The 15,380-nt window shown below is 55.4% G+C and overlaps 1 protein-coding gene across 1 annotated transcript; it reads right to left on the bottom strand.

Annotated features, from left to right (window-relative positions):
- Positions 1–11,572: 11,572 nt before the first annotated feature.
- LOC113604370 (putative MORF4 family-associated protein 1-like protein UPP) lies at positions 11,573–13,204 on the bottom strand. The gene is made up of 2 exons (XM_027076321.2): positions 12,684–13,204; positions 11,573–11,716 (listed from the first exon to the last, which is right to left on the bottom strand). Exon 1 carries the CDS (start codon positions 13,032–13,034, stop codon positions 12,699–12,701), a length of 336 nt encoding a protein of 111 aa, XP_026932122.1. The 5' UTR covers positions 13,035–13,204; the 3' UTR covers positions 11,573–11,716; positions 12,684–12,698.
- Positions 13,205–15,380: the final 2,176 nt, after the last annotated feature.

Raw genomic sequence — 15,380 nt, 5'->3', positions numbered from 1 at the left:
GGCGCCCCTTGTGACTAACTTTCCAGATAGGTCTCAACTCTTAACATTTTAATAGCAACTGCTGTTACAAAGAAAACCACAGGCCCGAGTGGTGTCACCTGGGCCGAGTCCCCAAACTGGACCCCCGTACCTGATCTAGCTGCAGCTCTGGCCTCCCCCAGGAATGCAACCTGACCAACGGGTCAGAATTATCTGATCAGCCCGGTGAAGTAGCTGGCCTCAGCCCCTTCCCCCCAAAGACAGATGGTCTGCAGGCGATTCCCTGATTCCCTACCTCCCTACCCAGGGAAAGTGTGCTGGCCCGCAAGGTCCTTTTGCTGATAACCTCTCACAAACCCCTTTCCTGTCAAAACCTTCCATTTTGTACACCTCCTGGAAGCTCCCCTCTACTTGCTATCTGGGGTGCTGTCCAGTTCCTGAATCCCTTAACAAAGCCAACGAGCCCTTCAAGTGTACTAGGTTGGATTTTGTTTTTTAACACTACATTTGTCTGCAAAGCTAGCTTCTTCCCGAAAGGGGATGGCGAATTGCATCACGCAGAAAAACCTTTCTGTCCCCGACCAGGTCCGGGGTGATCTTTCGTCCCACCCTCCAGACCTGGGCGCCCCGCGGTCGCTGGTGCCCCTTTACAGCATGGAGATTCTGTGGGGTCCCCGGGTAACAGGAGCGTCAGGGGTCACAGGATCTGGGAGACTGTGGTCTTCGCGGGCCGGCCTGTCGGGAAGGGACCAGCGTGGCTCTTCGGAGGAGGCTGAGCTGGGAGAGAAAAGAGCTCCCGTCTCAGCACAAATGCCCCCTCGCATTATGCTCCCCGGAATCGTCTACCAGGCTGAGCCAGCCCTCTGCGTGTGGGCCCTCCCCCACACCCAGCACAGCATGCAGGGCAAACAGGAAACACAAAAAGACAAAGACCCGGGAGGCCCCGCCCAAGAGACAAAAGGCTGCCTGCCCACTAGGAGCCCAGAGTGTCGCCCACTTCTGAGGGGGACGGGCTGCCAGGAAATGTCTCCTGTGGGTCCGGGCCCTGGGTGGGGTCAGGGGCTTTCGGGGAAAGGCACGTGGGCAGTGGGGCAGGTGAGGCGTGGCCTGCCATGGGAACAGCTCGGCAGGCTCTGGGGTCCGGGTCACTGGGAGGAGGACATCTACGCTCAGCAAACATGACCCAAGGCCCCTCGCGTGTGGCCCAGGTTGGCACAGACCCATCAGGCACAGGCCCCAAGCCATGTTGGTGCGGCCAGTTCTGAGTCACCCAGGCCCCTGCACGGGGTTGGGGGTGCAGGCCCTGACCTCTGGGGTGCCCGGCCAGAGACAGGCTCGCGAGGGCGAGGAGGGAGAGCAGAGGGGCATGGAGGCCCTGGGCCAGGGCAGCACCTGCAGGGTGAAGGGAGGTCTGCGGTGGGGGGTGGGCGTGGAGAGCCAGACCCTTGGAACAGGGGGCAAAGGGGCACAGCGAAGGAACAGAGGCACAAAGAATGCCGCTTTGGAGGGGGGAAATTGGAGTGGACTGAAGAGGAGAACGGGCCCAGAGCAAGAAAGGCCCTGCAGGCCGGCCTCACTGGGACCTGGTCCCAGAAACCGGGTCCTCATAGCCCTGATGGCACAGTAGAGCTCCTGGGGGACTTTAAACGCCAGCTGTCAGGGTCCCGCCCCCCCCCCCCCCAGCTGCAATTTCATTGGGCTGCACTGCCCCAAATCTTCCCAGGTGACCCTGCTGTGCGGCCAGGTAGAGACCAGATGGGCTGGAGGGTTTGCAGCTGGAGACAGGTCAGATTTTCCTTTTAGGTGAACTCAGCAGCTGGTAGGAGCTTCAGATAAGGAGGGTGAGAATGGAGGCAGGGAGGCCAGGGCGAAGGCTGCGGGGTAAGGAGCCCTCCGGCCCTGAAAGTTCAGGGGTCCTGTAGTCACTGCCCAAAGGACATCTGGGAACTGGGGGAGGCCTCAACAGGGGGAAGAAAAGAGAAGGAAGAGGAGGGGGCCGCAGCATCTGATCCACGCTTTGCAGAAGGGGAAACTGAGGCTCAGAGCGAGGACGTGGGTGAGAAGCCCAGGCTCCTCTCCACTCTCACTGCACAAACCGGTTTGATCCTCAGTAATGTAGCAGACAAATATTTGCTGAGGGAGGAGGCTGAGAGAGTTGAGGAAATGAGCTTCTCAGGAATAAGCTGAATGTCAGGGGTCATGCATGTACCATGTAGCTGTGAGGGCAGAGGCCCTGTCTTCGCCCCGGGCACAGGACTCCTGGGAAGGTGGCAGTGAGCCCTGGGCCCCCGAGCAGCCACCTGCAAACCTTTCTCCAGTCTCCCCTGGTCTTCCCTCTGAAAGCTGGAAGTGACATCCGGAGAAGCAGCAGCCACGTTGCCACCATGTGGATGAGGCCATGATGGATTCTTGTGGCTCGTGACTGGAAGCATTCCCAACTGGCTGTGTTAGCTTTCTGGGGCTGCTGTAATCCATGACCACAAACTAGGTGCTGAGAATACCAGAAATGGGTCTTCCCACAGTTCTGCAAGTCCAAACTCACGCTGTCAGCAGGGCTGGTTTCTTCCTGGGGCCTCAGAGGGAGACTGTTCCCTGCCTCTCTCTTAGCTTCCGGTGACTGCCTGAAGTCCTTGGGATCCCTGGGCTTGCAGGCCGCTTACCTCCGATTTCTGCCTACGTGGACGCTGCCGAAGGGCCTCGACAGAGAGAAAAAAGCCCACCCTCACTGTCATCTCTGATGCCCTACAGCCCCCGACGCAGGGGCTCAGGGCCTCCTCCAGAGCCACACCTTAGGAAACTTTGCGGAGTTTTCTTCTGCGAGTCAAGACTTGCAGGTGATAGGGATCAGAAAAGCCGTGACCGTTTGGGCTGCTCAGAGTAAAATCCAGGCTGGCTGAGGTAAAGCGGGCTCAAGACACCTTTCTACATATTTAACCCCCTGCCTGGCTGACTCTCACATGTTCACGTCCTTCCAGTGTCTGTCTCATGGGATCCCCGACACTAGCCTCAATTCTGCCCCATGATCTGCCTTTTAAGCAGAAGCACAGGGGATGCTGGGAAGAGTGGTGGCAGGAACCTGTCTCCTGTCCCTGGGCGCCTGGGGCCTACCTGGCCTTAGCCCCGCTGGGCAGCTGACACGCTGAGTGACTGGCGCGTCCCTTTGCCCCGTAGGACGACTTTCCTCACCTGTAAAATGAACGGTTCAGATTAGACCCGCTCCAGGACTCTGAACTCCTGAGTCCCACCTTTTCAAGGTGCCCATTATCCTTGGGGTGCACAGGGTGTGCTGTTCTGGAACAACCAGGGTCTTAAAAATATTCCTATTTAGGTCGAGAAGCTCACAGAAAATTTCGAGCTAAAGCAGGAGCCTCGCAGTGACCTGTGGTTTTCCATCTCCCGGGCCCTTTCGTTCGGTTCCTGCAAGATGGTCCTTGCCGCCCCGCTAGCCGGCCGTGGGACCCGGCGTCCTGACCTGTGTGAGCGGGGCTCGTCCCCTCCCCTAGGTGGGTCTTGTGTGAGCACAGGGCAGGGCTGATCTCGAGAACACAGAGGATGAGGAGCTGAGAGGCTGTGGCCTCACTGAAGCCACTGTGATGCCTGAAGTCAGCTCGTCCCACACTTGCAGGCTGCCTGTCCCCCAAATTCCGCTTCCCAGCCCTGCCAGGGCCGAGCGTCAGGCCCTGGGCCGAATTCTCTGATGTGGGGCGGGGGAGCCGGTGCCCGGGTCGACAGGGTTGGGTTTGAGTCTGGCTCTGCCGCGTACTGGTGGGGGACCTCTGGGAGCTCAGTTTTCCCCTCGAGATGAAGCGTAACTCGAGGGTTGTGATGGGGAGGGACAGGTTGCCCGTTGACGGCTGCAACGGGCGATGTTAGGTGTCAGCCTGACGACGGGGTCCAGCGCCAGTCTGGGTGTTGCTGCAAAGATACTGCTCAGTGGACTTGCAGGGAGGCAGGTGACCCGCCATGTGGGTGGGCCTCACCCAAACAGCGGACGTCCTCAAGAGAAAAGACCGAGGTTTCCAGGACAGCAAGGGACAGGAAGGAATTCTACTCAAGACCACAGAACAGAAGCGCTGCCCGTTTCCAGCCTGCAGAAAGTGGGCTCAAGACGGACATCGATGCTGCTCTCAATCTCCAGCCTGCGAGCCGGCCCCGCGATATTACACTTGCCGAGTGCCCACAGTTGTGTGAGCCAATTCCCGACGGCCGTGCTCTGTTCCTAACTTGGAAACCCCACCGGGCACACATTCCTGCGAGAGCTGGGCAGCCAAGCTCCCCTTCCTTGCCCGACACTCGGACTTTTGTGCACTCCAGCGATTTGAGTTTTCCCAGGCGCTGGCCCGCTCCGGGTTCGGCTTAGCAAGCACGCGGAGAGGAGAACCCTTTGCTGGCACTGGGCTCGCGGCTGTCAGCGCGGCGCCCGCTTCAGATCCCCTCTCCCTGCCCCTCCCCCACTCGCTCCCTCTCCCTCTCTCTCAAAAATAGACCTTAAAACTTTTTTTTATTTTGTATTTACGATTTTAGTATTATTTTGCTTTTTACATCTAGGGAAGTATAAAAGAACCAAAATAATGGACCCTGCCCTTCCCACTCGGATAACTTCTGTTGACACAACAGGTGGCTCCTGAGCGGTTTGGGGGCCCAGCAGGACTAGAAGGCACGGGCCAGGACCGAGAACACTTGCCCTGCCCAGCACCCCCGCTCCAAGGGAAGTACTGACAGGTGCTCGTGATTCCTTCCAGAAGTGTCTGCGTGTGCCCCAGCTTCCAGGGATCCGCCCGCGTGGCAGTCTATGTCCTTCCTTTCAGGCTCACAAGCGCCATCGTCCGCCCTGATCCGCAGGTGCTTTTCCACCCAGCCCCTCCCGGCAAGTGCTCAGCGCGGCCTCATCCTCCTCTCCTGGCCCCTTTGGGGACAGCCTCCTTAGCCTCTACCCATCCTTCCAGCCTCCCTCCCATGGCACCGCTCCCACAGGGCTGCCCCACAGGTGGCTTGGGAGCTCCGCAAAGGCTGGGGTAGGGGGCCCAACCCTGGAGCTGTGGGGGGTGTCAGGACAGGGATGGAGGTAGGTGGCCAGGAGGCTCCAGGCGGGTATCAGAAGCCAGGGCCGAAGGGGTCAGGGTCAAGGCGAGGGCCGGCATCCTGTCACATCGTGCCACCCGTGCCAGGCTCGTGACCCCCACAGCTGTGTGAGGAAAGCTGGCCGGTGTCTCCATAGTTAAAAGCGTTCTCCCAGGCGCAAGGTCGTCAAGATTTAAACAAACTGTCCCTCTCCCCACACTTCCCACCCTCCACCCTTGTGCTCCAGCAGCAAACACCTTGGCCATCTTTCACATCCAAGGACACCACCTTGTGGTCTAGCTTAGATCAGCGCTGCAGTGGAAGGCGTGCTTTGCCGGGGTCTAACCCTGTGCTTTCCCTCCACTAACCTGCCAGCAGGGGGCCTGCATTAACGGACTGAGGCTGAGCGGCTGTGACCAAGACCTCAGGGTCCACCAAGCACAGCTGTCACCAGGGGCTGTCCGTTTGTGGGAAGGGACAGAATGGATCTGACACATACTACGTAGATGACGGGAGGGCCTCTGCGTCGGTTAGGGGCTGACCCGCACGCCCACCTCGCCACCACAAGGTACCCTGCTGGGTGACGTTTGGGGCAGGCACAGCCCGAGTCTGCCGAATGGTGCCGAGGCCTCTGAGCTGTGGGCAGAGGGCCGCTCGGGGTCCGGGGGGAGGCGGAGGGGTGGTGAGCTCCCCGGCATCACCAGGGAAGCCAGGTGAGTGGCTGTTCCACCAGAAAGCCACAACTCTGACATCTTGTGTGGGCTTTTCAGGTCACCGCCCCAGGAGACGTTGGGGGACGGGGGCAGGAGGGGGGCGACTCTGGTTCATGGTTCATAAATCCATTACCATCCAACACGGAACCCCAGAATCAAGTGGGACTGCTCCAGGAGGGAGAGGGACCCAAGAGGCCATGGAGGGGAGGGTGGGGCAGGGCAGGGTGAGCTGTGGGACCAATTGCGACGGGAGTGCCTCAGCAGGGCTGCAGGTCCCCAAGCACGTGGAGTTCAGGCCTCTCAGGGGAAGCAGGAAGGTGCTGGGTAAGGGGCATATGGACCGTGGCTGGAATGTTCCCAAAGGAAATGTTCTAGAAATGGAACGTCAGTGCTGAGGTGCCTCTGGCTGCTGGTTTCAGACAGAACTGCAGGGAAGCCCATGTTAACTCAACCAGAGGCTGGCGGGGAAGAGAGAGGCGCGGACTTGTCGTGGGGAGCCAGAGGGGCAAGCTGCTGCCAGGGCCACGCTCGGCCTGCGTCATCCGTCACACAGGTCGGTCCCACCAACAGGCGCCTCTCTCCATGTCACGCATCATCAAAGAAAGGAAGAAACCCTCCCTTGAGCCACTGCCCGGTCACATTTCTCTGCTCCACTCCACAGGAGAATTCCTTCAGAGTGCTCTGTGTTCTCTCTCCATTCTTACTCCCTTTTAGATATGGTGGAATGTTCGCAGTGTTCCAGAGGCAACAACCTGTGCACAGGCCCCGGGGCCATCACATGATCGTCAAGGCTAGGGAACAGCCAAACAAGCAGCACTAAGGAGCTGGGGTTGGAGACTGCCAAAGCCCGCCCATCCTGTGGTCCTTTCCACTCTATGGTCCTGACCGCGGAGTTGGTTCCAAGAGATACCTGAATTCTCATTACACACCCAGCAAAACCATATTCCAAGAATAAGGACACACAGGGGCGCCTGGGTGGCTCAGTGGGTTAAACGTCCTACTCTGGATTTCAGCTCGGGTCATGATCTCATGGCCTCTGAGTTCAAGCCCTGCATCGGGCTCTGCGCTGACAGTGTGGAGCCTGCGTGGGATTCTCCCTCTCTCAAAAAACAAATGAACAAAAGATCACATATCCTAGTGTTTACATCCTTACATATTTTAGGACAATAGAGATACCATCCACTTTAAATTCTGGTAAGCTAATTATGCACGTACACATTTTGAAGGGGATAATTAAAGGAATAGGAAAAGAGTATATGAGTTTTAAACCAGTAAAGTGGGGAGAAAAGAATTTAAAAAAACTTACTCCATTGTAAGGCAAGAAAGGAAATGGGAATGTGGAACGGGTCAGAATAAGATAGTAAACCTAAATCCGCATATATCGCAATTACGATAGACGCGCAAGGATGTCATTCTCAAGCCAAAACACAAGAGACTGTTGACCTGGATAAAAAATCCAAAACATACAAAATCAAGACGCACTTATGAAATGTCGAGGCGCAGAAAGACTGAAGCGAAAATGATCAAAATTCACAAAGCAAAAGCGAGCTGGGGCGGCTGACCGCAGACCAAAACTAGTGCCGGACGGAGGGTCACCACACGATTCAAGTTCCAACAGGAAGGGAGGGCCTTTCTAATCAGTGCCCACTGACACAGTTTCAAAGGGCCTGAACAAAGAGGGGACAGAAGTACAAGGACAAACCGACAATCCACCATCGGAGGGAGTTCAACCGGCCCGAAAGAGGACTGCTGGGTCAGGCAGGGATGTTTCAAGGGACTGAAACAAACACTGAGGAACTCTCCGTCCGTCCCTGAGTGGCAGAGCGGAGGGAATGAAGCTGTGCCCGAGGGAGCTGAGGAATGTGGGTGAACACGTGTGACTCTCGGTGACGCTGAATCAATGACCCGACTGTACAGCCCAGCCCGAGTTCAGGGCGCCTCGGGCTATCCAAGAACCGCATCATGGGTGTCCCCAGATGACCTAGGAGTGGGGGTGGAGGAAGATCAAAGATCATTTGTTCAGTGCCCTTTTCCGGAGAACGTCTCAGGCCTGCGAGGAACCCAGCCGCCCTCTGTCCAATCAGACTCGGTCCAGATACAGGACCCGTGTGCAAGTCCCAGGGGAGCTGGACCTCTCCATGAGCTCCCAAAGCCCAGGAGAAGGCCTCCTGACACACACAGGCCTTCAAAGCTCTGCCTCAAGGGCCAGGGCTGAGACTGTCCAAGAGCTGGCTGGTTCCTTACGTGAACTGGAGACAAGGTGAATGTCAAGGCCCCAAGGAAGCTCAAAGACAAGACAGTGCCAAACCACCATCTTACGGTGGCCCAGAGTTGCCCGCCCAGGGTCACAGAGCCAGTTCCTGAGGGTTCCTGCAGCCCCAGTTTCCTCACCTGAACTACGAGGACAGTAAAATGATCACTCGAGTTTGTGAAAATCAGATAACGTATGTTAAGTGTCAAATGCCAAGGAGATTCTTCTAATACAGACTTTTGTCTTATCATTCCACACATCCAGGGTCCTGACCCCAGACGGGAGCCGTAGGACCCTGGCTGTGGGCTGACAGCGAGAACAGGATCAACGCAGTTTTCACTTTTGAGCTCCCTGAGTTTAGCATTTGACCTATTCCATCCCATTCACGTCTTGGAAACACTTTATTCATGAGTACAAAGGTAGTAATACCGATCACCAGCGTTTAGAAAAGGAAACGGACTCCCAAAGAATCCCATTTCCACCCCTCACCCTCCATGTGACCCTGCCGCACAATCACCCACTGTCTGGCCTTAGGGGACAGCCAGGTGAGGGACCTCAGAGGCTGGTGCTTCCAGAGAGGGGGGTGCAGACCCTCAGTCCTCAACCCTGGCAACGCCAGCCCTGCTTGGCTGTGTTCACAGTCCTCCCGGGATCACTCACTGGCCAAGAGCCACGGCACAGCGCACGACTGCCCTTCTAATAAAAGGACCGCAGGCTCAGGGGCCGGTTGGACAGGAAATGGCTAGAACTCCAGGAGTGAGAGCGCAAGCAGGCAAAGGAAGTTAAAGGCAGGGAGGTGGGTTCAGTCCTCATTTCCCTTCTGTGCAATCACAACGGTGAGATCCCCGACCTCACTCCACACCCCTGCCTTGTCCATTTTCCACAACCATGTGCCCGTTTCTTAAACTACAAAAGTGAAAGTGTTGTTGACCTGCTCAAATCTTTCCACGTCCCGCCGTCACTCTACTTCTCGATTGTTTTCAGCCAACCATGCTTAACTTGACGGCCTTGGGACTCAGAATGCAGTACCTTGACCGGCAGCATAGGCATCACTGGGGAGCTTATTAGAAACTCACCCCCCCCCCCCCAGGTCCTTAACTACAGGTTAGAACCTGCATTTTGAGGAGACCCCAAGGGTTCAGTTGCTTGTTAAGTTTGAATAGCCCTACTGCAGGGGCCCGGCCCACAGCCAGAAGCAGCCCCAACTGTGAGACTTCTTTAGCGAGTGGTAGGTCATTTGAAAATTAGTCACGCATTCAAAAATGCTGAGTATTCAGAATATACCAACATAACCCCTGCTATGGAGTACTGGACGGCACGTCCAGGTGCGGCGTGGAGCACAGACTCCCCAGGGGGAGAAGCATGGACACACACGGTCAAGTTTAAACTCTACAAAAGTCGTACGTGAACCGCTACAACCATGCCCTCTAGCCCCCTCACCGCCTCCCCGTTCCCCGCAAACACCCTCAAACCCTGTCCATCACGTCACATTTCTACCTACTGACAGACTTTCGGGGTCGGTTCCAGGACGCCGGTTCCTTGTGCCCGGACTGCTGTTCGGGCATCTGAGCTCACGCTTCTGGGCCTAAACCAAGACTTGCTTCGTCTGAAAAGTTTTCTCAAGCTCCCGATGCTCAGTGGACTCCCTCTTTAGTGCTCCCACCATACTAAAAACACAGGGTACCCACCTACACCTCCTTGTCTGCCAGACCCAGTTTACACTTGTGGTCCCAAACCACATTTTAAAAAAAAAAAAATTTTTTTTTTTTTAACGTTTATTTTTGAGACAGAGAGACAGAGTTGAATGGGGGAGGGTCAGAGAGAGAGGAAGACACAGAATCTGAAACAGGCTCCAGGCTCTGAGCAGTCAGCACAGAGCCCTGACACGGGGCTCGAACCACGGACCGCAAGATCATGACCTGAGCTGAAGTCAGACGCCCAACCGACTGAACCACCCAGGAGCCCCCCAAACCACATTATTGCTAGGGCCACCTCTCACTTTCAAGACTGCCCGTTTGGCAAATGATACGGCTACATTATGGCTACCCTCAACAGGGGCTCAGGCCCCGAACCCCAGAACCACTGCTGGATCCTCGCGCACCCACAGTCCCCTGGTGACATCTTCAGAGCGTGGTCCACACGCCCACTGGCGCCTGCAGCGACCACTCTGCCCTGGGCACCCCCAGCAGTTTGTGGGCTGCCTGCCCACTCTCACCCTTGCTCGCCCAACTGGCAGTTCTCAACCCAGCGGCCAGTGAGTCTCCTCAGACCCGCTCAGATGCTGCTGCTACTCCACGTAGACCTTCAAACCATTTCCACGTCATTTGCACTCAGGGCGATGGCTCCTTCTGACCTCGCCGGCCTGCCATCGTCTCCCATGCTACCTGGGCCACACGCTGGTCCTCACCTCTTTGCCCTGCTCGCTCCACCTACCTACAGGATACTCCTTCCCTAGGTGCCCTCGCGTATATTCCACACGACCTGTCTTTGCTCAAACGTCTTCGTATGTGTCATCTGACCATCCTATATAAACAGAAAGCCTCCCCCGCACCTAATCCCCACTCCTGTGTTTTCTACAAAAATTACCACTACCCAACACACACACGTTTTTTTCCTGCCTTACAACGGTGAGGCACTGTTCTAAGCTACAAATATCAGACCCAAGTGGATAAGCACTCTGTTGACGGATGTACCCACAGCATCTGCGGACACTCAACTTACGTGGTTAACCAAAGACCAGCACCGGGGGCACTGGACTGCGATTGTATGTTTACAGAGCTGTCTCAACCTGAGATCATCTCTCCTGGAAATTGTGAGTGTCCAGCAGAATCTAACGTGACACATGGTCACAGCTCCCTGAAGGCAGAGGCCAGACCAAATGCTTTCACGAGGCCCCTTCCTGCTCTGGCTTCTCTCCCTGCAGATCAAACCTCCCTCTGGCCCACAGGCTTTGAATCAGAAGCACTGGACCTCCATCTGAAAATGATGACAATCAAAGAGAAACTTTCATTGTGAAAAAAATTTATTTATCTCACCTTTTCCCAGCCAAGTCAATGGCTTTGGTAGTTTGCACAAAGATTCCAAAAACTGGCTTTCAATGCTTGTTTTCCAGGCAAACGAACTTTATCACAAGCTACAGCCCTGCTCTCAGTTCCTGTGAGCTCTGCTCTGAGGACCTCGGCCAGAGGTCCTCTAAGCCTGGAAGATGCTCCCTGCTATCAGTTTGGGGCCCACCCCGGTCAGCGCCAGGCTGTCCTCCCCAAACCCTCCAAGCCATGCAAATATCACGTGCAGTTGTGGCAGAGAAGCCCCTGAAATGCCTGACTAGATCAAAAAAGTTTATCTCAGAGTCAGCCAAGACTCACAGTACCTAGATCTCATCCTTTAGTCTAGGTTGCTCACCAGACACGTTACACGATGTGCACCAGTTTACAGGCCACAGAAAAATTACATTTCTGAAAAAAAAAAAAGAAACAGGCAAACAAAGAAAATGAAAAGAACGCAGCTCTCCTCCTCCGAGCTGACGGACTGCAGAATCCCAAAACGCGGACATCACCGCTCTCCGTGCCCAACAGCCCCCGATCTCACCGGGGGCCCTCTCAATCTGATCCAAAGCGGTGGCGTCCACATCCCTGAAGGGGGTCTGGCTTCTTGCTTCAGCAACTGCAGCCAAGTAGCGTCTTCTCTCTTGCAGAACTCCGACCTCAAGTTTCTTTCATGGGTTCCCCAAATTCCAGGAAGCATTAAAAAAAAAAAAAAAAAAACAAAAAGCAAAAAAATGTTATTTTGGAACTTTAAAAACACAGTAACATCACAGTAACGAATATGACCACACAGCAGCTTACAATCTAGACCCTATTCCTTTACGTTAAGAGTACTTACCTATAAGCTGTCTTTTTGAAACGGAATTCACCTAATAATCATAATCATATCCGCATATGTAATACTGAAACCATTTCCCCAGAATGATGCTGGAGATTTAGTGTTTAACATAGTGAAAGTATAGAAAAATAAGGGAGAGAAAACCAAACATTCTCGATTACAGCCTCTCCAAGCAGTCAGTCTAGAGTACGAGTGAGGAAATTAACCGTCACAACTGAAATTCTAAGACTCGCATATCCGGAGTCAAAGGAACTCAATCAACCACCCGTGCAAAATGCTGTGAGGTCTGGGGGCCTGGATGGCTCAGTCGGTTAAGCTATCGGCTCAGACCAGGATCTCACCGTTTATGAGTTCCAGCCCCACGTCCCGCTCGGCACTGACAGCACAGAACCTGCTTAGGATTCTCTGTCTCTCTGGCTCCCCATCACATGCTTTCTCTCTCTCAAAATAAACAAATACAAATTTAAAAAATGCTGTAAGGTAATCGGAAGCGCTCCAATATCACAGCACCTGCAAGTTTCCGTCCTGTACTTGGTTTCACGCTTCTCTAACTGGCCCCCTCGTCCTTCGTTCGCCCGACGGCCTACGCTTTCACCCCAGGCCCCGCCTGCCTGCAACTGCTTTACTACAAATGATCGTCACGTTTCACAACAACGTACTAACTGCTTTCTTCTGATTGCCAACGTAAAAGCGCGACCCTGTGTCTGCCCCCCACCCCGTGCCCCCTCCGCCCGGCCGTGCACTCCCAGGCGGGGCGGCGCGAGCCCCTCGCGGGCGCGCAGCCGGCCGACACCTACCCGCGCCCGCGCCCTTCAGGAGAAGCCGCAGCTGTCGATCTGCCCGTGGAGCTCCACGATCCTCCGACCCATCCGCGCCACCTCGGCGGCCTTCCTCTCCGCCTTCTCGTACAGCTTCAGCACCCGCTCCTCCGCCTCGCCGCTCCCGCAGCGGCCCTGACCCACGGCGCCCTCCACCGAGTCCACCTCGCTCTGCAGCCGGTCCAGCAGGATCCCCACCTCCAGCAGCTTCAGGCGGGCCCGCAGGTGCGCGCGCACGTGCTCGCGCTCGAGGGCGGCGCGCGCGGGGCTCCGGGGGCGGTCGCGGGGCTGCTCGGGCCCCCGCCGCTCGTCCGCGCCCTCGGGCCACATCGCGCCGCCGCCGCCCGGCCGGCCCCGCGGGCCGCTCACCGAAGCCAGGACGCCGGCCGGCCGGCCGCGAGCGCCCGGTGCGGGGCCGAGTTCGGCGGGAGCGCCTCCGTGACGAGCAACAGGTTCCCCCAACTTGGCGCAGCGAAGACGGCGTCCAAAATGGAGCCCCAGCCGTCTGCCAGAGCTGTGCTCACGTGCGGCCCTTTACGACACGAGGGAGCTCCTTTGCGGCCGCGCGGCCCCGGCGCCGCGCTCCGTCCGCGGTCCGTAGGTCCCGGCACGCCGAGGGCGCAGGGCTGGGTCCGGAGGCTCGGCGGTGTAGACGTCGGCCTCCTTGCGCCCGTGTGGCGCGCAGCGTGGTCCGGGGACGGCGCTGACTGCGTTGTACTCTTAGCTGCTTAACGTTCTCAGTCGTGAGTAGCCGAATTGGGTCGGCACTGCTAGAATCCTTTAGTGCAGCGGGCTACGGGGGGGGGGGGGGGGGCGTGCTGAGCGTCAGGGGTTTGGGTCTGGGCCGTCCCGCCCCGGCCGCCACCCGCCCTGGCCTCCCGGGAGGTGGCTGTCCCCGACGCTCCCTGCCTGGCCCTGCTCTCCATGCCGCCCAGCCCAGCCTCCGCCCGGATTTTTGCTCGAAGCGTAGGTTTCATTCTGCCTTGCGTTTTGCTTCCAAGTCTGCGCCTCGCTTTACCCGGACTGTAGTGTAGGTCTGGGTGCACACTGTTTACTCAGCCCCGCCTGGCGCGCAGTGTGTCCTTGGGCGGTAATTCTGCAGAACTGATTCTTCATCAGATCATATAAGCCCGTCCTTAAGACAATAGACCCTGGGGGCAGGTTCTTGGTTCAGCTTCCCCACAGCCCTCACCTGCCGTGGCACACAGCAAGAGCTCAATAAATGTTGCTTTAACGTTATTTCCCAACATTTTTTACAGTTTTTTTAAAAAATTGAAGTGTAGTTGACACACGATGTTTCAGGTGTATAAAGTAGTGATTTGGCAGCTCTATACGTTATGGAATGTTAACTACAAGTGTGGTTAACGTATTGACAGATATTTTAATTTTTTTTTAAGTTTATTTTGAGAGAAGGAGACAAGAGCAAGCGGGGGAGGGGCAGAGGGAGGGAGAGCTTGATGTGAGGCTCAAACTCACAAACTGTGAGATCATGACCTGAGCTGAAATCTATGGTCAGTTGTTTCATTAAGTTTTTTTTTAACGTTTATTTTTTTTGAGACAGAGACAGAGCATGAATAGGCGGAGGGTCAGAGAGAGAGGGAGACACAGAATCAGAAGCAGGCTCCAGGTTCTGAGCTGTCAGCACAGAGCCCCACGAGGGGCTTGAACTCACCGACTTCGAGATCACGACTTGAGCCGAAGTCGGATGCTTAACCGACTGAGCCACCCAGGCGCCCCTATAGTCAGTTGTTTTAACTCACCTAGCCACACAGGTGCCTCTTAACATTTTAATCATTGATATCACCTCCTAGCCAGAGAAAATTTTACTTTATAACTTAAAGGGTTTATGGGGGGACATGTGATTAGATGAGGTGTGCCTGAATAATCCCCCTTTTGCCATATAATGTAACATAATCATAGGAGTAATACCGGGTATCACAGCTCATGAGGACCCGTATTAAAATTCTGCCTACCACAGGCTTCTAGGGATCCGAAGGGCATGATCTCACAGCAGCCAGATACGACCAAAGTAGCAGCAATTAGGCCTAGAGAGCTAAACATAAGAATTGCTTGGCTTTTGGTACATGAATGGAATGGAATAAAATACAGAGAAAACCCGCTAAGTTTTGGAGGCAGCCATGTTAGCAAAAATCCTGCCAGCTTGGATGAAGAAAGACTAGGACTCTCCAAAATGTAGAAAGGTTTCCTGGCTCCCAATTTTTCTACTAGCAGAAAGCAGGGTCAGTAGCCAGAACGGACGTATTTTTCAATTCCCTCCTCCGAAGTGGCCAAGGAGTGTGATGGAAAAGGAAGAACGCGACCCACTTGCGACCCACTCGGAGAGCCCAGACAAGTGTGCAGAACAATGAAGAAGGGCGGGGTTAGCAAACTACAGCCCTTGAACAAAGAATGCTTTTCACATATCTAAAGAGTTGTTTTACACACACACACACAAACTGACCTACAAAGCCTAAAAAAAATGAATAATCTGGCCCTTTACCAAAAAAAGTGTGCCAGTACCTGCACTAGTGAACTGTTTTTAGGTTCCAGGACCAAGGCCTAATCAAGGAATATTCCTTATCCTTAACAGTGAGAGACCAGACAGTATTTGCCTACAGCACATCAACATTGCCGTAAGTCATCAGCTGCTGTAGTTCGTCCTTACATAGGGACGCT

Source organism: Acinonyx jubatus, chromosome B1 (genome assembly GCF_027475565.1).
Source record: "Acinonyx jubatus isolate Ajub_Pintada_27869175 chromosome B1, VMU_Ajub_asm_v1.0, whole genome shotgun sequence".
Lineage (NCBI taxonomy): Eukaryota > Metazoa > Chordata > Mammalia > Carnivora > Felidae > Acinonyx > Acinonyx jubatus.
This window is presented reverse-complemented; position numbering and strand designations above follow the sequence as displayed.

What these genes read in the sequence shown, in the direction of transcription:
- LOC113604370 (XM_027076321.2), bottom strand. Translation starts at nt 13,034, where the DNA reads ATGTGGCCCGAGGGCGCGGACGAGCGGCGGGGGCCCGAGCAGCCCCGC.